We start from the raw sequence: 22,481 nt of genomic DNA on the forward strand, positions 1-22,481 counted from the left end.
GTAAGTCCCATGGAAATCGTTCTACCGGAGATTTGGTCCCCCATGTTACAACATAGGGCGCTATCAGATACTTTGTACACAGTTCGCCGTATGGGAGACAGAATCTCCAAGGTTGCACCCCACCAAATAATCTCCCATAGCACACAGTGCAAAATGCTACACATTCAAAAATACACAAAAAATACTTAAAGGTCTCACAGCTTTTAACTTGGAAGGCAAAATTATTGATTGACTCTTGAACTTTTATTCTCTGCTCAATTTTATATGGGGAGTCCCTGGGACCGTCGAGTTATTCTCCCTCCGAGTAAAAACACCCCTTCCCTTTTCAAAACGTCCGAGCATCAATCTTGAAAAATGTCCCTACACCTCTCAGCAAATCAGGGTCTATGTCATCCGAAATACCTCAAGCTGGAAGTCAACAACCCCCAGGTCACAATTGGGCAACATTTTTATGGTGAAACACTTTCTGGGGGCTCTCAAATCTGTCTAATATAGAACATTTTCAGGGCCTACAAAATATGAGCTCAACGCTCTGTTTTTCTCCTATTTGGTGCGGCGCACCCCCAAGACTTTCGCCATAAAAAATAATGTTAGAGATGGCCTTTAAATACCGCCCTCTTGTGACTTATGTTTACTACTTTGATGTCCAGAATTAGTCAACTGAGGGCGGGCGTCCACACACACAAAAACAGAACGCCTTCCTTGTTTCAGTCTTTCCGTGATCAGTGAAATAAAAAGTATTTTTAAAACACTCAAATACACACTTTTGTCTGGAAATGGACAGTAAAGGAAGTCAAGAAGAGTTAGAAGAAAAGTCTTCGAAGCACGATCGTCATCCTAGTGGATCGAGTTTAGACAATGTAACGTTAGCTATCCCCGCAGCAGTGGTGGCGCGGCCAACGGGAGTGAGCACCACTGCCGCTACGGTAAACGACAACGCCTCGAACGAAATTACACAACAAGCTGACCAAGATGAGGTAATTAGGAATTGAACAAAATGTTGGATGGGTTCCCTAGTTACCACCATCCAGACCAAAAGACGTACCCCGACATTTGCCACGTATCTTTAAGTATGTAATACATTCTACACTTTTTGTTTGACTCTTTCTTTAAAATGACAACACATAATTCTGTCCAAAAAAATACAGTCGTTTGACCAGTTCTGGATCACTTTTTGAATTCACATTGTTTTTTGTTGCAATCTCTTTGATATTTTAAACAAAAAAGTTTATCAGTTTACCTAAACATGACATAAAACTCACCAAGTATTCACTGACACAAAAAGATTAGTTCGTTTGAAGAGGCTTTAAGAAAAGTATTGTCACCTGTTTGACCAGTTCAGGATCAGTTGAATCTATTCTGAATCAGTAGAGTGCCCTTTATTGCAAACCCATACTCCCATTCATAAAACTGTCTCTCAAGGACACAAAACTTCAGAGGTGTGTTGGCATGGACTTGGACTTCATTTGTTTAGTGAATGTCATGCAAGTGTCTTCAATAGCAGCGCAAAAACCCAGTGACAAAACCACAAAACAACAGCAAAGGCAAATGAAAAAGTGAAGCGAACCTAAAAAGCATTATCGACCCCTCCAAGTTTAAATTTCTCCAAAAAAAAAAAATTCTAAAAGAATTTGTTGAAGTAATGTTTCTCAAAATCATCTGAATAAACTTTCTACTGCAGTAGTATGATTTTACCATACTTAGTAAGTTAGTGCGGCACCATTTGACGCAATGAGATGTTGAGTGATCCCGAACTGGTCAAGGGTAAGTTGCCCCCCTAAAGAAGATTTTGGTAACTTCGTCTCCTCAAAAAAACAAGATGTCTGTACAGTATTTACAGGAATGTTTTTTTACACATTTTTATCATTTTACATAAATATTTTTTGCCCCCGCACTCCAATTCTAAAGGTAAGAAGTTTTAACAGTGTTTTTCAACCAACATTTTTAAACAAAAAAATGATAAATTTCGCAGACAACCTTCAGGAAAACAGCCATAATTTATTTGCTGATGATGTTTGGCACCTTATTTTGGGTTTGTTGGTTTAATGGGTGTTAATCTTCACATTTATCAACAGAAATTGGTAATAATGAGAAGTGATATAACTATTTGGTTATTGCAAAGTTGAAGTGATCCCGAACTGGTCAATGATCCCGAACTGGTCAAATGACTGTAACACAAAATTCCTCCAAACTGTCAGTAGTGTCAGCATAACTGCATGTTCTGCAATGTAGCTAGAGACTTGATCTTGAATTGATTAAAGGAACACGTTGCCTTGGATCGGTCGATTTGGTCTTTGAAAAGCGTTTGTAACCGTTTTTTATAAAATGCATATGGGTAGAAAGATGTTGTAAAAGTAGAATACAACGATCCACACAAACATGCCTCGAAATTGCGTGGTTTTCTTTTTACCTCGTCGACTAACACGTCGGCCATTTATGGGGGTCAAAATTTTGACTCCCATAAATGGCCGACCATGTTAGTTCGCACAGTAGAAGGAAAACCACGCAATTTCGAGGCAAACTTGTGTGGATCATTGTATTCTACTTTTAAAACATCTTTCCAACCATATGCATTTTATAAAAAACGGTTACAAACGCTTTTGTTTTGACCAACTCGTCCGATCCAAGGCAACGTGTTCCTTTAAATCAAGGAGGTAGAAATACCTTCACTATTAAATTTAATGTTGGTTAGAAATTAGATTTGATGAAAATGTTTTTTGCCAGCAACAGCTAAGTAATACTGGTAACACGTGACAACCCAGAATCAGATTATAACTTCCGTTGATATACATGATGGGGGCCTACTCAAAAACTGGTCACTATTTTGACACCAATATCACCGATGTCACTTTTTAAAAATTTAAAATATCAAAAAGCTTGATTTATATAAAAAAAAACTGACATCGACTGTAGACGTTACTAACCATGCTAACTAGAATCGATAGCACCTTTTTTTTATGAATTCACGAGTAGACAATATTATAATTATTACAACGTGTAGGAAGTGTATCACACTGACAATGCACAGTGACTGTTCAGGGAATGAGAACAGACCATTATTTGACTTTATTTCCCTTTAAAAAAACTTCTGGAGCCACAAACCAAAAAAGAAAGTTGATACTCTCTTTATCCATGCAGTGTGAGAAAACAAAGTAATAAGAGTCAAAGGCCAAGTGTATTGACATGTCGGATGATTGAAGCGACAGTTGTTCCGCTGGGCTTAAACAGCGGTGGACGAAAATCTTAAAATTGTGAAATACTAAATGTTGGCTAATTGTGTATGATCATTGATGCGTTAAAGAGTTCATCTAGATGATTAGGAACAGCTTGCTCATAAGGGAAGAATATATGACCGGCTAGTCGAAGAAGGCAACACACTGTATCAAGGCAGAGTTAAACCCACGTCAAACTTCTGCGAATGCGAAATTGGCAAAAAATAATACGCAGCAGTTCAACTCTGCTCAACTCACTTGCAAATATTGCTGCAAAAGGAGAGCTGTGACATAAAATACACTTCACATTCGAAAGTATGAACCGGGCCTTTGGAAGATGTTGCTAAGGAACATTCTGCATTGCACACAACATCCAGGTGTGCCATTTGATTTGTCAGGGCCAAAGGACTTTCACCGATTCGGGGGGGGGGGGGGGGGGGCCTCAAAGTAAGATGGAGTCCTAAGATCTTAAGTTTTGTTGCCTAGGAGATCAAGGATCAACAGACTTTGGTCAGTGACTTTAGCGCAGACAAAGCTTGAGGTTTTTCAATCAGCAATGAGACATGTTGGTGTACAAGCACAGATACTTGAAGTCGTCAACATCAAGCTTACATGTATTGCCAATCAGAAGGAGATGGGTTACCATGGTTACAGGCCTGTATGCTTTGTTTTAATAGGGCAAGGGGACAGAGGCATTTTCTCCTTGGGTAAGGTTCGGTCCCACTGCAGCAAAAACGAGAACGATAACGATCACAATGCAAAGAGAAAGCGTTCTATTGGTTGAATTGCTCCACGCAGAATACGCACACACTCATTCAACCCATAGAATGCGTTCTCTTGGCGTAGTTATCGTTCTCGTTATCGCTGCAGTGGGACCTGGCCTTAAAGGTCACCCTACATGTATTTAAGGAAATTGATATTTCTAACTGTCATTTCAAGGGCTGCACGACAATGATCAGGGGCATGGAGGCAGTCACCTTTTTTGCCTCAGGGCATGGAGGCAATCACCTTTATTGCCTCAGGGCATGGAGGCAGTCACCTTTATTGCCTTAGGGCATGGAGGCAGTCACCTTTTTTGCCTCAGGGCAAGGAGGCAATCACCTTTATTGCCTCAGTGAAAGTATTAGGACTGGGGTTGCTGATCATTTGTCTTCTTTAATTTGAAAGAGAGACCAAAAGTCTTGCAGCATGTTTCTACTTGTTCGCACAAAATCCCTAAAACATCCCAAGTTCAATATTTTTTTTCAAAAACCTGCCACAATTTTTTTTTTTCACAATTTGAGTCTTTTATAAAAAAAAAAAGGATCTTTCTTGACAACAATAATGGGCCACATTAATGTGCTATTTATAATGATTAAAATTACTGATCATGGTATGAGAGAAAAATCAAATGGTCCTCACTGGGAGTTGAACCCAAGACCCCTGACACTCTGGGCGGATGCTTTACCAACTGAGCTATGAGGCACAGCGAAATACACCTACATGGATTGTGTGCACTACGCAAAGTAACACATATTTTGTGTTTGAATAGTGCCTAAACACCATAGAAGTGAAATAACAAAACATGGGATGAGAGAAAAATCAAATGGTCCTCAATGGGATTTGAACCCGAGACCCCTGACACTCCCGGCAGATGCTCTACTAACTGAGCTATGAGGCACAGCGGTATACAGTACACCCACATGCATTGTGTCCAACTGGGCAAAGTAACACATATTTTGTGTTGGAATAGTGCCTAAATACCATAGAAGTGAAATAACAAAACATGGGATGAGAGGAAAATCAAATGGTCCTCACTGGGATTTGAACCCAAGACCTCTGACACTCCGGGCAGATGCTCCACCAACTGAGCTTTGAGGCACAGCGGTACAAAATGTATACAGTACACCCACATGGATTGTGTGCAACTGGGCAAAGTAACACTTTGTGTTGGAATAGTGCCTAAACACCATAGAAGTGAAAAAAAAAAAAAAACATGGGATGAGAGGAAAATCAATTGGTCATTACTGGGATTTGAACTTAAGACCCCTGGCACTCAGTCACGGCTGATGCTCTACCAAAGATATACATGTACTCCCTCTGGGGTTTTTTTTCTCGCTGTGTTGCAAGGATGCACAACTGGGCAAAGTAACAAACACATTACTTTGTATCTATGCCTAATCACCATTGAAGTGAAATAACCAAACATGGGATTAGAGAACATTCAAATGGTCCTCTTTGGGAATGGAACCCAAGACTCCCGTACAAAATGTAAACACTAATTGATGTAACATTGTATAATGTGATACATTAGGCTTATTCAACAAACAATGGAATGAGGGGTATTTACAAGTCCTCTACAATATGATGTCAAGTCAAAGTTTTAATCTTACCTTTAAAACAGCAAAGTTATTCTTAAAGGGTCTATGTATTTTTTTTCTAACACAAAACACAACGTCCACAGATTAACATTAACCTTACACAGTTTGAAGATAATGAAAGTAGAAAGCTTCCCTAACATATTACTTGCTGAGGTGCTGTAGTTTATGAGAATTGAGTAAAACAATGTCACAAAAAATAATTTTCGTCTCAGTTTGAGCATATATGTATATAAAAACATATTAACCAGTTATGGTATGTTATGGTATAAACAAATTATAATGCCTAATTTCCTGCCTATAAGACACAGCTGATCTGACTTTCGAAAGGTTAACGCAAGCATCCTATTTAATGGCGCAAAAAGGATCATGAAGCAAAGTTTTTTATAGTTTGACAGTTTTTCAGAAAGCGAATGCTTATGGCAGGTATAACCCCCTCCCTTCCAGCCTACTGTGTTTGAGCTTGTGAAAATGTTGATTATCGTGAACGCCCCTTACTCAGTCCAACCTAAGTTCACTCTGTATGACGTAGTTCACCCGTAGACAGTGCATGTATGTACTTGATCACGGGGGAGTTAAAGCAGTTAACTAAATTTCCTGTTTGGGATGAAAGGATTGATTCCCCAGAGTAATAGACTCTATGCACTGAACAAAGACTGTCAACTGGTAAAGGTTTTGCACTTCAGTTTTTTAGTGACTGGTCAGCAGGACCAGGGCCCAATTTCATAGAGCTGCTAAGCACACAAATATGCTTAGCATGAAATTTCTTCCTTGATAAAAACAGGATTACCAACCCAAAATCCATGTGATATTCAGGATAAGCAAACAACAGCTGAATACCAATAACAAGCAAATATATGTAACGAATAAAAATTTGGTTAGTATTCATGTTTTTATCAAAGAAGAAATTTCATGCTAAGCAAATTTGTGTGCTTAGCAGCTCTATGAAATTGGGCCCAGTTAGCTTGTCATGTTACTAGTTCATCGGCTTTTTCACAAGTCCATACATCAAATAGAATAGAGTGCTTTGCAACCCTGAACTACATTTTGTTGTACACTGAACCTCACTGAACTACCAGCTGGAACACTTGGAGTGAATTCTGACTGGTCCTCATGTGTTTTAACATACATTTGGCCAGTGGACCACTTAAAGGCAGTGGACACTATTGGTAATTACTCAAAATAATTATTAGCGTAAAACCTTTCTTGATCACGAGTAATGGGGAGAGGTTGATGGTATAAAACATTGTAAGAAATGGCTCCCTCTGAAGTGCCATAGTTTTCAAGAAAGAAGTTGATTTCGAGACCTCAAATTTAGAACTTGAGGTCTCGAAATCAACCATCTAAGCACACACAACTTCGTGTGACAACTGTATTTTTTCTTTCATTATTATCTCGCAAGTTCGACGACCGATTGAGCTCAAATTTTCACAGGTTTGTTATTTTATGCATATGTTGAGATACACCAACTGTGAAGGCTAGTCTTTGACAATTACCAATAGTGTCCACTGCCTTTAAAGGATGCTACAGTACTGTACTGACTTAAAGACACTGGACACTATGGGTAATAGTCAAAGACTAGCCTTCACAGTTGGTGTATCTCAACCCTTATGCATAAAATAACAAACCTGTGAAAGTTTGAGCTCAATCGGTCGTCGAAGTTGCGAGATAATAATGAAAGAAAAAAGCACCCTTGTCACACGAAGTTGTTGCTTTCAGATGCTTGATTTCAAGACCTTAAATTCTAAATCTGAGGTCTCGAAATCAAATTTGTAGAAATTCACTTTCTCAAAAAACTACAACACTTCAGAGGTAGCCATTTCTCACAATGTTTTATACTATCAAACTCTCCCCATTACTCATTACCAAGTAAGGTTTTATTTTGAGTAATTACCAATAGTGTCCACTGCCTTTTGTGTCCTCTATGCGCAACACAAAACATAAAACAATGAAAAAATACACTAAAAGCAAAACAAAGATTCAAACAAATGAGTCTTTATTCAATAGTCCTTTGAAAATCTGAATTTAGTCAGGTTGGCGAATCATATAAAGATCCGAAAAAAGCTTGATTTTAAGAAGGTGTTTTGGTTGGGGTGTGGTCTGTTTTGATTATTTTTCTCTGTGATTTCAAGGCCTCAACATCAAGTCTTTTGAAGAACCCTGGTAAAACATCTTAAGTCCAGGCTACTCATCCTTTACTCTAACTGGTTGCTTCCTCGTTCTAAGGAAAGTTAGAGTTCCTTAGAGATTAGACTTTCAGCAGAAAGCCTGTCAACAACCAAAAAGAGCGGCAAAAACAGTGCATGATGCGCAGAGTAGAGCGGCTAGCAGTCCTTGTTTACGACAAAAACGTTTCCCCTCCACAGGGACGGGTGCCGTTTCTAATTCCTTCCTTTAATGATAAGAAAGAAGACCCTGGCAGTGCCTGGAGTACACTTACCACAGCGACAAGATTTGTCTGTGACTCACAGTGAAGTAAGACGGTGCCAGTGAGCAGTCGAAGTAAGTTCCATATTCCGACTCAACGCGTCCAACGAGTTCCAGGTGCACTGGATTGTCTTTTTCTTGTGGAAGTTAATGGAATTTCTTATTTGTGTGGATGTTTTTATGAGAAGCGGAGTGTCAAATCATTTGGAGATGTACCTTGTGGATTGAAAGAACTGAGTTGACTGTGTTATTCTGGTGGAAGTTCGTGGGATTTCTTATTTGTGTGGATGTTTTTATGAGAAGCGGAGTGTCAAATCATTTGGAGATGTACCTTGTGGACTGAAAGATCTGAGTTGACTGTGTTATTTTGGTGGAAGTTCATGGAATTTCTTATTTGTGTGGATGTTTTTATGAGAAGCGGAGTGTCAAATCATTTGGAGATGTACCTTGTGGACTGAAATAACTGAGTTGACTGTGTTATTCTGGTGGAAGTTCGAGGGATTTCTTATTTGTGTGGATGCACTTAAAGAGGCGGAGTGTGAACTCATTTGGAGATACCTGAGCATGTACTTTCTTGGTTGAAAGAACCGAGTTGCCCGTCGAACAGTGTCTTGAGAAACACTTTGAGAAGCTGAAACCTAATTGTCAAGGAGTGTGGAAGATTACTAAAGCGTTCCTACAATGGCCAGTCCTCCAAATGCAGATGATGATGTGAATCCGTTAGCGTTACATATTGGGCTTCATGATCTAGTATGGATGGGTGGGAGATGCTCAATTTGTGAAGTATGACCACCTTATTAATTAATTAATTAATTAATTAATTAATAATCAGTTTTTATATGTTCATGTATATTTAGCGCTTTACAAATGTGTCTCAAAGCACATCCAACATAATTGAATTCATTCCTTAAACCATCTCAGCTCCCTAGGAGTATACAGCCTGTGCGACAAATATGCGCTACTACGCTAAATCAATCACAAGAACCATCTCTGCCCTCACAGGTACCCAAGTTTCCTGGGTGGAGAGAAGCAATTATAGTTAAGTGTCTTGTTCAGACATGAAACGTGACTGATATTATTAAATGATGTTTATGTGTTATTTTTTGTTACAGTCTTCAGGTGGAGGCAAGCCAGCACAGAATGAAGATGTTCCCCTCATACTTGGAGAGAGGATTGAAGGAATTGGTACGGTATTCCCCCCACATGACATTTTTTTACTCATATCTCAAATACTACAGCACCTCAGTAAGTAATATTTGAAGGGAAGCTTTCCACTATCATTATCTTCAAACCCTGTAAGTTTAATGTAAATCTATGGACATTTTGAAAAAGTACCAAAATCCTTTAAACCGAATGTTCTTGTCTCTATGCTTATCCAACACAGCTAAGGATGTGACGTACCTGTGCCCATTTACTGGACCAGTCAGAGGAACTCTATGTATCACAAACTACAAGCTGTATTTCAAAGGAGTTGAAAGGGTAAGTCATTCCTGTCTTCAGTTTGCAAGAACAATACATGCTGAGTGTACTCTGTCCCTTTACAATATACAATTGTTGTATATTGTTGTATACTGTGATGAGGTTTACGGTGTTTTGTACCAAGGGAAATGGAATTAAGGTAAACATTGCTCTTCTTTGTGTGGTTTAAAAGGAAATTACGGTACTTGGATCATACTACAGAGGTGGTGCGGTCGGGCGTCAAATGGACGTAGGTGTGCACACAGACTGCGTCTGTTTGTAGCACGTTCAACCTGTTCACAGACAGACCCGAATCATTACCAGAATTTAACTTTAAACTAGGGTCACATATATAGACAATGTCCAGGCAAAGCTACATGTTCTACCCAGACCAAACCCGTTTCACGATTTGTTTCGGACGGGTTTGGACATTTTGAGAACTAGTGGTTTGACCAAGCTTTTCCCATGATTTCTTGTTGTGTAGGAACCTCCCTTTATACTGGATGTACCATTGGGGTGTATCTATCGAGTGGAGAAGGTTGGGGGATCAACCAGCAGAGGAGAGAACTCATATGGTCTAGAGATTTTCTGTAAGGTAAGGAACTTATGGATTTATAATAACAACAATAATATGTAGCACGCATATTCGTCACTCAGTGACGCTTGATGCGCTTCAGCATTCAGTGTTTTCCTGCAAGGTATGAGAGACTACGCTTGAATTATGAGACCTACTCCTTTTACATAGCACCATAAATAAGCTGCCAATCAAACCAGGAACTTGGGTGCGAGCCGCTTTCTTTTTTGGATAAGTGCACTGGGTTCTTTTACGTGCGCTATACAACACACAGGACCAACGGCTTAACGTCCCATCCGAAGGATGAACCATCATGGTTAAGTATCTGTCTTAAGGACACAGGTTTTACGACTGGGACTCGAACCCACACTCTGCTGATCAGAAACACCAGAGCTCGAGTCCGGTGCTCTTAACCACTCAGCCATGACACGCCACAAAGAAGTTCGAAATTAATTTACTGTTCCAATAACCAATGATCTCCTTACTCATTAAGAACCACCTTTCAATACCACACTCATTTGTACTGACTTGACTTTGATTTCAGGACATGCGGAACTTGAGATTCGCCCACAAGCAAGAGAATCACTCCAGACGACTTGTTTACGATAAAGTCCAGATTTATGCCTTCCCCACCTCTAATAAGTTGGTAAGTGTTTATTAATTGAAATAAAGAATTTATATCATTTTGGTTGAAGACCTTATCTTCAAGTACGCGCTAATCCTCCAATCAGATTCACAGAATGGAGTGGTGATAAAAACCTATATTGCACGGCTAATATCACTACCTGCATCTTGTGTGTTCTATATCATGCACCAAGTTTGCTTGAAGATAAATACGTTATCACACGCGCGCTCGGGGAAATACGGGAAATATACGCGTCTGCATCCCATATCTAACTCGGCCTTCGGCCTCGTTGGATATGGGGCGCAGAAGCGCTATATTTTTCCTTATTTCACTCGCGCTTGTGTGATAACTTATAATAACAGACAGCCGTACACATATCTAGAAGTTATGCATTGGAGTTGACATTAGTGTTTCCTCATTAGTGTTTTGAGCCTAATGCTGAGTTTACTTGTAGGATTGAGTTGTTGTGGAGAATTTATTGTTTTTAAGCTCCAATTCCCCACATACAAAACAAAAGGATACTTGTACAAAACACTTTAATTGAATTCACAGTTCTTTGTATTCAAACACAAGGGTTAACAAATTGTATGTGTTATTATTTTGTGTATTGCAGCCAGTTTTTGCCTTTGAATACAAGAATTTCTACAGTGAGGATGGATGGGCCGTGTATGATCCACTGGGGGAGATGAAACGACAGGTAATTTAACAAATATATACTTGTTATACCTCGGTAACAAACTGTGAAGTTTGATTGGTCGATAACCTATCACGTGACGTGCAACAAATATGCTTGTTATACCTCGGTAACAAATTGTGACGTTTGATTGGTCGAGAACCAATCACGTGATGTGCAACACAAACGCATGTTACATGGCTCGGGGGTCGGGTAACATGAAAAGTGATGTACACCGGTGTACATCACTTTGATCGTTCCCAGCGTTGGTCGATTTCCAGCGCTGTGTACGAAACACCCGCGGGTTCGAGGGAAGTCAAGAATTGTTTCTTGTTCGTCTGCCACAATGAATACTTTGTCGTAATAATATTCGAAGATGACAACTGAACTTCGAGAAGAGGATTTCCAGTGCTGTGTACGAAACACCCGCGGGTTCGACAAAGGCAAGAATTGTTTCTTGTTCGTCTGCCACAATGAATACTTTGTCGTAATAATATTCGAAGATGACAACTGAACTTCGAGAAGAGGAATAACAATGTAACAAAGGTATAACAAAACAATTGTTTCAACAATTGTGACTGGGGTCCATGGGTTTTGTACACCCTTGAGGGGAAAATGGCACCCTCGGCTTTGCCTCGGGTGCCATTTGCCCCCTCGGGTGTACAAAACGCCATGGACACCTCAACGTCACATTGTGCAACAATTGTGTTAATGTACTTAGTATTCAGTTCACAACCTAATGGACTTTTAGTATTTGAATGAAGTAGTTGACTTGCACTTATTGTTATTGATAACACAGGGTCTACCTACAGAGAGTTGGCGTATCAGTAGAATCAATGAAGGATATCAATTCTGCGATACTTATCCAGCAGTTGTAAGTATTTGTACTGACTTTAAACTTCACATAAATACCTGATTCAAGAACATATTTATCATCAGAAGTTAAAGTCTTCAATCAACAGCTTTGCTACAGATCTAATTATCAGTGTTTCTAGGTGTTTTTACATTAAGTTAAAGCCATTAAGCGGCTAATTTAAAAGGCATAAAAACTGGCTCAAAAAGAGAGAGAGGTGGGGTTTATTCTTAAGGCACTTCAAAGGGGGGGGGGGGAGGGGAGGGAAAGTTAGAGCATGCCAGGGTTTACACACAGGCCATGGCCTATATTGCCCCAGGTCTTGGCCTTGGTGCCCCTTCAAAAGTTTCCCATTGACTTTAAGATTTTCCAGTGTAAGTGCCCTTTGCAAAATGAAAATGGCCTTGCCCTTTCAAAAATTAAATTCAAGGCATGTGAGAGGCTCATTGACATAGAAATCCTCAAAACTTAGGGATTGTATAATTTGAAAAAAGTTGTGTTTGTGTTTTTGTTGGGCTCTTCATCAACAACTGTTTATTTGTATTTATTAAAATTCCATCTATTAAATATTTGTATTTAGTTTGCAGTTACAGCTGCTGCTGATGATGAACTTCTGAGACAGGTTGCCAAGTTCAGAAGTAAAAACAGAATACCGGTAAGAATGAAGCATAAACAGTTATTTATTTGAAAAAATGGACCAGAAGAAATCAGCCAAAGCTGTATATTGTCTTATCCGCAGGAAAATACGGTATGTGAAAAAGTCCACATGCATATTACTTGGGTGGGATTCGAACCCACGACCATCGAGTTCTAACTGTTGTATTGTTTTTGTTGCTTTGTGTAGATTTTATCATGGATCCACCCCCAGAGCCATGCAACGATTACTCGTTGTAGTCAGCCTCTCGTAGGTGTGAATGGTAAACGAAGCAAAGAAGATGAGAAGTATATCCAGATGATACTAGATGCTAATGCACAGTCACATAAACTGGTCATCATGGATGCAAGGCCCAGTGTCAACGCCATTGCTAATAAGGTATGTCAAGTCAGGGTGCCAGACCTAGAGTTATTGCAATTGTAAATAAGAAATGTGAAGTCTTGGTGCCACACTACGTGTCTACGTAGTGACGACGTATCAATGCCATTGCTAATCAAGTCAGGGTACCAGACCTAGAGTTATTGCAATTCTAAATAAGAAATGTGAAGTCTTGGTGCGAGACTGCGTGTCTACGTAGTGACTAGGTGTCAATGCCATTGCTAATCAAGTCAGGGTGCCAGACCTCAAGAGTTATTGCAATTCTAAATAAGAAATGTGAAGTCTTGGTGCGAGACTGTGTGTCTACGTAGTCACTACGTAGTGACTACGTGTCAATGGCATTGCTAATCAAGTCAGGGTGCCAGACCTAGAGTTTGCAATGAGAAAATGGTCTTAAAATATTGCCCTTATAAAAATTATTTACATTACACTTTCCAATAAATCAAGGAAAAAAATTATACTCAAAACTGGATTAACAATTCCTTGCAACTAAAAAAGCTTTCATCCAAGTGCCTTATGTTTAATTCCAAACAATTCACAGTCAGGGTTTTCTCTATGAGCACAATTTAAAAAAGAACTTACAACTTGCTGAGCTCTGCCTCACCAGTTCAACTACCATGCTGCAGCAAGTAAATTTTTAAGCTATTGAGTAGGTCCCAATAGACTGCCTTTAACTGAGTGATTTGTTTTGATTGTGTTTGATATTTTAGGCTAAAGGTGGTGGATATGAGAATGAGGACACATATCAAAATGCCGAAGTCATCTTCTTAGACATTCACAACATCCATGTCATGAGAGAAAGGTTTGTACATTCTTCATCTCTTCCCAATGAATCAGAATTGCCACTGGGTTTTTCACCGTCAACCGAATGTTTGGATGGTATCGTTTCTGTACATTTTACACACACAGAAACCCCTTTTTTTTTTCTTTTTTTGCAAGTCGCCTGACACACAAGGCCTGAAGGCCACTTCAAGGTGTGGGCTACAATTGTTTTTTTCCAGAGGCCATTACCACCTACTCCTAGGGCTGAAACAGGGTTACCCCTTTTACAGTCCATACGAATGTAGGCTTGGGTATCATCAATTTTAAGCCATTGTATTCAGGTGTGTACATGGTGTACTACCATTTATTTGTCATAAATTACTACTTTCTTTGAGAAATTGCAAACAAATATTCCAAAAACAATGACTGCCATGACAGTAGTGAAGTTAATAACGAGAAGTCAGAACTTCAGATCTGAGATGTTTCCGGGACTCAGTAAATCTACTCCGCGGTAGTAGAATATAAAGCAAGACAAGTTCTCAAAAGAACATAATCTACCCAGCAAGTAGTAAATCTACTCCGCTGTAGTAGAATATAAAGCAAGACAAGTTCTTAAAAGAACACAATCTACCCAGCAAGTATAGATACACACATGGTGTTACCGCAAACCATGTACACATTCTATAAATTACACACTGTCATGGGAAGGAGGTTTAACTTATTTGGTTCTCATTCTTGTTTTTGAAGTTTGCGGAAACTGAAAGACATCTGTTATCCGAGTATAGATGATCACCACTGGCTGTCCAACCTGGAAGCCACTCACTGGCTGGAACACGTTAAGGTATGTATGAGGAAATATGACGAAGCATTCCCATTGTATTTAGAAACAGGATATGTTAATTCACAGAGAAACTCATTTTGCGGAAGAAAAAATGTACTATCAGCCTACATTTTCCTTTTGGCGATTTTGATATTATTCTCAACCATAGAGTTATACACGTATAAGAACCAGAGGGCGCACTGGCCTATATACGCGCCGGCATGCGTGCAGGTGGCCATTTTCTAACTTGACAAAACAACCATACCACAGCATCTGTTTGTGAGACCATTTTTTAAGTTGAACAAGCATCATCGCATAATAGATGTTAAAGTTGCATAGGGGGCTAATATTAATACTCGGTTTTCTGTATTTACCATTACACCGATATGTGTTAGCACTGTATACTCAGTATTGTTATTGCAATTGTGTGGTCCATTCACCAGATGGTGTTAGCCGGTGCTGTACGCATCGCTGATCGAATCGAGAGCCAGAAAACCTCTGTAGTAGTTCATTGCAGCGATGGATGGGATCGAACTTCACAGCTTACTGCACTAGCCATGCTCATGCTGGAACCGTACTACAGAACCATCACAGGGTTCCAGGTCTTAGTAGAGAAAGAGTGGATTGAAGTGGGACATAAGTTTGCTCAGGTGAGTCTAGTATCTACAGAAGAGTATTGTCGCAACACGATAAGTTTTGATTTATCAATGTGTCACATGTTTACAACTTCCTGGAAAAAAAATACCTAGTCAGAATTTGTTGTCAAACCATCCAACCACACAAACATGCAATTTCCCTGCGTTCAGACAGCTCAAAGTTACAATACAGTTTATCTTTGATTTTAAGAGGTCACACAGTAACGTGACCCAACACAACAACCCGTATTTAAAGTTTGTACAAAAGATGCTCGCTCTTGCATTTTATGGCGTGTTACGCAACGCGTCCTGTGTCATCAGTCACCTTTGCGGAATTAAAACCGGATGTGGTTATTTTGATTATGTCCAAACACTGTGCTAAAAGATAGAACCAAAGTGGATTAGTGTTAAACCACCCTTGCTGACCGATTTGTACAAGTTTTAAGAGCATTCAGACACACAAAGTTAAAACTGCTTAAAACCGATTTTAGTACTGTGTCTGAACTACTTCACAGACTGATTGTAATCTTGGTTTGTTTTCTTAGCGTCATGGACATGGAGATAAAAACCACGCTGATGCAGACAGATCACCAATCTTCCAACAGTTTATGGATTGTGTCTGGCAGATTACTGTTCAGGTATTGTTAAAAAAAATGTGTTTCCTTCAAAAAATGTTGCTTTAAAAAATGAAAAACTATAACAAGTCCAGTCAGAGGGCGATTCAATACTGCCCATGAAAGAATTCATGTTTACAAATTGATTTTTCCTTGTTTTTTTCTTTGACAAATTTTGCATAATCTACAGACTTGATACTTCACAGAGGCAACTACACGTATGTAAGGCGATTGCCTCCATGCCCATTGGTCATTAATGGTCTTGGTGCCCTTGAAATGCTCCAGATGAGAAAATGCCTTGGTGCCCTTGCCCTATCAACAGTGAAGCATACAGGCCTGACAGTACATAATCAAATATCACTCATTGGTATCAGTTGTTGTACACATTTTACATCAACTGGGTTGTCATACAAACCAATGCATGTAATTACATTACAGTAAATGTGAATTTTTGTGCTTTTACATTCCTTGTGTTTTCTTTGTAGTTTCCCAATGCGTTTGAGTTCAATGAGCATTTCCTGATTACCATCTTGGACCATCTCTACAGCTGCTTGTTTGGAACCTTCCTCTATAACTGCATGAAGGATCGGGTTAAGGAGGTAAGTCAAGAAATAATTATTGTATAAAAGTTCTTCCTTGGAAATCAAACAGGTCTCTTTTAACATTGGCTACTGATGTCATGAGAGATAAATGAAAAGCTAACCTACCACACACAGGACAACCACGCAGAGGTGTAGGACTGTTCAGAACAAATTATGCAAATGCTACAACTTGTAGCATACAACCAATTCATTTGGCACAATGATAAAAGGTTACTTATAGTTGCACTCTGCATAGTCTTGAAATAAAGTCGGTAATTGTTGTGCGTTCTTATTCGCTGCTCACCACTCGTTCCAACTGTAAATGCAGGGACGACGATACACTTAACCTTAATCCCAATCTGAGTCGCTCGCAATTAGAGCAGCACCATGCCAAGTGCTACCTACGACCGTGTATAATCACACTGTGACTGTTGCATGAACAGCAGAATGTGTGTTTTGGAGATGAGTGGCGCTTGTAATAGGTAGCGCTGTCAGACAGATAGACACTGACTAACGACTTGTTATCAAGTCTACACTCTGCATTGTTTCATCAAATACAAACTCAGTACAATTCACCTCTTTCTGATTGTTGTTTTTGATTGACAGCAAGTGAAGACCAAGACGATTTCCTTATGGTCCTACATCAATAGCAATAAAGAGGAGTTTACCAACCCCATGTACGCAGCGTACCATCATCAACATGTGTTGTTTCCAGTAGCTAGTATGAGACGCATTGAGTTATGGACTGGATACTACATTCGCTGGAACCCAAGGATGCGACCTCAGGTATGTTCAGTTATTGCTACCTTGTCATCCTTGATGAGGTTGGGGTCCATATTCATTCCAATTCTTGGTCCTTGTTACATATTTGCCCGGAACAAGAGACAATGGGCCAGATAAATAAAAACTAGCATTTGCTTTTACTAGTCTTTTACTTAAATCCTTATAAATAAAAGTAAGGCTTAATATTGCTAGTAATTGGTCGAACTAGTAGGTAAAATCAATGCTTGAGGGACTCTTCTTATTGAGATGTAAATAAAACCAACATTTTACTATTACCTGATAGTTTCACAAGATACTGGGCCGTGTAAAGGCCAGCATTAACAAAAATGTTGATAAGTTTAAGATCAGGCATGAGAATTTTCTCAAATCTCTATAAATAACCTTTTACTGGAAAAACACCATTTACTTGAACGGATTAGTAAGTGGTCGGAGAAAAGCACAATAGTGGGGTATTCAGGAGTATAACAATAGAGGCATGGACTCGCTGATCAATAGCGATTAACTGAAATGCAGGCGGGGCAGTTTCCACTTAGTTTAGTTTTTGATGGCGGCAGTGGCTATGAGGAAACAGTCAGCCTCTCCACGCCAGAGCTCCAGAGATTGGTTCTTTTAGAGCAATTAAAGTACACAACAAATGTATAAGTAACATTTATAGTTGGATCATTAGGCCAAGGGAAATATAACCCTTTAATACTGACCCGATACCGAGCCATATGCAACACTGTTGTTCAAGTAAAATCTCAAGCTCCTCATACAGTAGCTTGTAAAAATACAAGTAATTGCTACAGTATGTTAGTAAAATGTCGTTTTTATTTATATGTCTATAAGTGAAAGGTAATCCAGTGAGCAAAATGTTCATGCCCGATCTTTTACTTTTCAGTCTTCTTGCTAATGCTGGACCTTTAACTTGATAAGTAATTGCTAGTTTTTATTTATCCGGCCCAATGACTAGAGCAAGCTAGTCAAAGCCTTGAGACCAAAGTGTTTTGCATTAACTACAGGCCTGAAAAAAACGGAGGCAACGGCGGCGATTGCCTCCGTTGCCCCTTGCCATTGCCTTGGTGCCCTTGAAATGCTCCAGTAGAAATTTACAACTTCCTCATAGGGTGCCCTTTACCAAGGAGAAAATGCTTTGGTGCCCTTGCCCTTTCAAAAACGAAGCATATTGCCCTGAACTGATTGTTCTTACACAGTACGACAGTCCAATTCAACTGAAAGCAACGTTTACATATCGACATCAAAAACTACAGTCAATATTATATGAATGTCGAGGGATGTTCCAAAAAGCGCGGCTTGTCAAAGAAACAGCCTACAAAACGAAACAACAGCTTCACAATAGACAAATAAACCAAATAAACAAATTAACACCGTATGTTTACAAGTATGTCAACGAATATAGATATAGATAGATAGATAGATACTTTATTTCTTTTTCAATCATGGCCAACGACCAAATGACAGTAAAAATTTCAAATTATACAAAAAAATAGTTTACATACAAAATAATTACATATAAAAATATACAGCAACAACAGTAAGATGAGATAAAATTCAATCAATTTGATATTCATTCTATTTGAGTATTTTATATATGATTTGAGGCATTGCATGGTTAGGTATCAATATATATTTGGTTTGCGGTAACACCATGTGTATATCTACTTGACAGGTAGAGTTTGTTCTTAGAGAACTGTCTTTCTTTATTCTACTACCGCAGAGTAGATTTATCAGGTGTTCGGGAGACTTGTCAGTTCTGAAAGAACTGTCCTGCTTATTAACTATTACCCGGGCGGATGGTATAGAAATAAGCTGGGTCTGCTACTTTAGCTTATAGGATCATAATTAACTGTACTACCGCGGAGTCAGTTCTTGGGTTGGTCTCAACGTTTTGACTAGCTTGATCTATTAATCGTCAGGACAATGAAGAGGTAAAGAGAGAAGTGGGGTTATTTATTTGGGTTGATATTATTTGATATTATTTGGATTTGTTTATCTCTCCAGGAGCCAATAAACCAGAGAAACCGAGATCTGATTGAGCTTCGCTCGTTCCTTCAGAAGCAAGTAGAAGAGCTACAGAAGGAGATTGAAGCTAGAGATCTAGGGCTTCAATCAGCTCAAGTTGGCACCTCATCACCACCAAGAGTAGCTAGCCCTATCAATGCTTGAAATCTCATCATGTGTTATTGAAGCCGTGTTCCCATTGTTTTTTTTCTTCCGCTGCCACACGGATAGGTAACATGAATGGCTTTGGTGTAATCCTACCGTCTTATATTCTGCGAAGCTTGAAAAGCGTTTTACAGTGTGGTCGCAGTAGGTTTACAGCGCAGAGCTGTTCCAATTGGCTTTTTTAGCGGCCCTGTTAAGTTATCAAGGTTACAGGGAAGTCTTCCACGACCTCTTTCAGCCTGTTAGTTTTACATTACAGTCGCGCTAAGTTGACAGGGAGGTCAGTTTATCATGCGTCCCTATTGGATCTACTTTGTAATTCTACAGAAAAGTTGCGGTACTTTAACAAAACAGAGTCCAGTATGGGAACACGGTTTCTAATCTAGCAGAGTCTCAATTGGACTGGTATAGTTGGGCTTCTTAAAGGCACTGGACACTATTGGTAATTACTCAAAATAATTGTGAGCATAAAAACTTGCTTGGTAATGCAATGGAGAGCTGTTGATGGTATATAACATTGTTAGAAACGGCTCCCTCTGAAGTAACTTAATTTTGAGTAAGAGGTAATTTCTCATTCAAATGTTGAAAGACTTTAGGCCTGAAGCCTTTTAAATGTATCTGAAAGCACACAAGTTTGTGCACCAACATGACCAAGGGTATTGATTTTGGTTTTTACCCATACACAAGGGTGTTTTTGCTTTTATTATTCTCTTGCAACTTTGATGACCAAGTGAGCCCAAATTCTCACAGGTTTGTTATTTCATGCATATGTTGGCATAGACCAAGTGAGAAGACTGGTCTTTGACAGTTACCAAAGGTGTCCAGTACCTTTAAAGTGTAATTGCAATGTTTCCTTTTTATGGAAGAGTTATAAAGCATTGGTGGCGCCTCGATGAACATTGTAACTAATTAGAGAAACATGTACACCATTTTATGTTTTTTCATTCATTCGCAACTCAATGAAAGCAGTATTCCCACTAGTGACTAGTACATGCAATGAAGGGGTAGTGCTTCTTATTTATATATTTTTTTTTTTTTTTGGATGTGGTTTCATTTTGGGGGAAAAACATTCAGAAATATTTGTGTAAATAGTTAAGATATTTGAGGTAGATGAAATGTGAAATATTTGGTTAATTTTAGCCCCTGTATGTGGTAATTTAATCCATTTTGTATATTTTTTTCAAGATCATGTTATAAAAATCCATGATTCTCATGTATTTGGAAAGTAAAGTTCTCCGATATTCTTAGAAATAGGCTTCATGACGTGTGCTGGAACAAAAACGCAATTCTACTTAAAGCCCAAATGACCACCTCTAGTATTAGGCCAAATACAAGTAAAATTGTTTTTAGAGTGTTTTGAGTTCTTGTGCACTTCCTTTTTAGAGGCTGCCTTCTTTTATTTTAACGATCTCAGACGACAAAAATACGTCTTTCTTTTGGGCCTGAACCCTTAAAGGCATCTGGAAGCACACAAATTTGTGCAACAAGGGTGTTTTTCTTTCACTATTTATCAGAAATTAATCAGTTTCTACACTACTCATTATAAAGCATTATAAAGCCAAGAGCATCACTAAGTGACGGACATGTGCGCTATATAATTATTACTATTATTATGTTGGGATACACCAAGTAAGAATTCTGGTCTTTGACAATTTCCAAACATGTCATGTGGGTCACATCAAAAAGGTTTACTAACCAGTAGGGAGTTGATAAACCTAATTATGTTTCATAAATTTCTACATGTTATTCTACTGTTATGCAGTGTGTCGGCCAAGCACTTTCACTTGTAAGAGAAGTGTATCACTTGTAAGAGAACTGTATGAAAATAATGTGTTGTTTCCTGTGACGTTTTCAAGATATTGTCAGAAGTGTGCACATCTGTGTGTTGTGTCACTTCCTTTTCAGAATTTGTTTTGTTTCAAATCCTTTTTTCTTCATCTTTTGATGTAAATAAATGTTGAGCAGAATAAATCAGTTTCTAAACTACTCATTATAAAGCATGATCAATTTTAATAATTTATTAGAGAAGGTTACGTACCATGAAAATATCTCCCATTAATTTGACGGCTTCTCAACATAAAACTTAGCAAGTAATATTCTTACAGAATCTTTCTACCATCGTTATCTTAAAAATGTGTAAATCTGTGGACATTAGAGAGGTTTTGCAAGTCTGGGGATACACACACAGATACTGACATACGTTGACACTTTGTGTGTTCACGTGACGCGAATCCGCGACTATCTTATTTTGCACACACGTTAGCAACGGATACAGGAGCTCATACACGTGGTATAAAAACGGATACTGTTTTACAGACTTTTATTTGTCTTTTTGTCCCAGATTGAAAATATTTCCAACGAAATTGCTTTCACCAGTATCGAGCTTGGTCATTTGCAAGCACATTGATGAAAAAATGCAGTGTGTGAAACATGGGGTCTCTATCGGTCATGCTTGTCGGAAAAACACTCATGATAAATGCAAGCCCCCTCAAAGGTGACACATACCTATATTTTGCGGAACAAAATCCAACATGCCGCTGACTCGAATGGATACGGTTATCATATCTGTATCCGTATCTGTATCCGCACGCTTGCAAAACCCCTCTAATACATTATCTCAAAAACACTACCACCTTTTGAAACTACATTTTCACAGGTTAGTTAACATTTACGTAAGACTAAAACAAAAGGATAAGGAAACGAAAGGTAAGCCTTGCCTTTAAGTCTGTGTCTAAATAGAAAGTGATTGTCGGCTAAAACTAGAAGCTTTTTTATAAACACTTGTACATGTATATAAAACACATACATTAAATATTAATTTGTTATATTCCATAATTATTTCAGATTGATGTTAAAATTAAAATACTGTTGAAAAAATAAAGTTTTGAATTCATTACTCTAAATAATT

The 22,481-nt window shown here is 38.7% G+C and overlaps 1 protein-coding gene across 1 annotated transcript; it reads left to right on the forward strand.

The window, feature by feature from the left end:
- The first annotated feature begins 689 nt into the window (after positions 1–689).
- On the forward strand, positions 690–22,477 carry LOC139936392 (phosphatidylinositol-3,5-bisphosphate 3-phosphatase MTMR2-like). The gene is made up of 16 exons (XM_071931207.1): positions 690–977; positions 9,109–9,181; positions 9,381–9,475; positions 9,939–10,049; positions 10,573–10,674; positions 11,267–11,350; positions 12,126–12,200; positions 12,760–12,834; positions 13,024–13,212; positions 13,923–14,014; positions 14,722–14,815; positions 15,238–15,444; positions 15,975–16,067; positions 16,529–16,642; positions 17,231–17,410; positions 19,409–22,477. The coding sequence occupies exons 1-16, from the start codon at positions 777–779 to the stop codon at positions 19,571–19,573; spliced, it is 1,950 nt and encodes a 649-aa protein (XP_071787308.1). The 5' UTR covers positions 690–776; the 3' UTR covers positions 19,574–22,477.
- Positions 22,478–22,481: the final 4 nt, after the last annotated feature.

Source organism: Asterias amurensis, chromosome 4 (genome assembly GCF_032118995.1).
Source record: "Asterias amurensis chromosome 4, ASM3211899v1".
Lineage (NCBI taxonomy): Eukaryota > Metazoa > Echinodermata > Asteroidea > Forcipulatida > Asteriidae > Asterias > Asterias amurensis.

Bases quoted from the DNA above. Each gene is read 5' to 3' on its own strand.
- LOC139936392 (XM_071931207.1), top strand. From the start codon at position 777: ATGGACAGTAAAGGAAGTCAAGAAGAGTTAGAAGAAAAGTCTTCGAAG. The intron at 9,476-9,938 runs GTAAGTCATTCC...CTTGTTGTGTAG, and splicing joins ATTTCAAAGGAGTTGAAAGG to GAACCTCCCTTTATACTGGA. The intron at 16,068-16,528 runs GTATTGTTAAAA...TTTTCTTTGTAG, and splicing joins TCTGGCAGATTACTGTTCAG to TTTCCCAATGCGTTTGAGTT.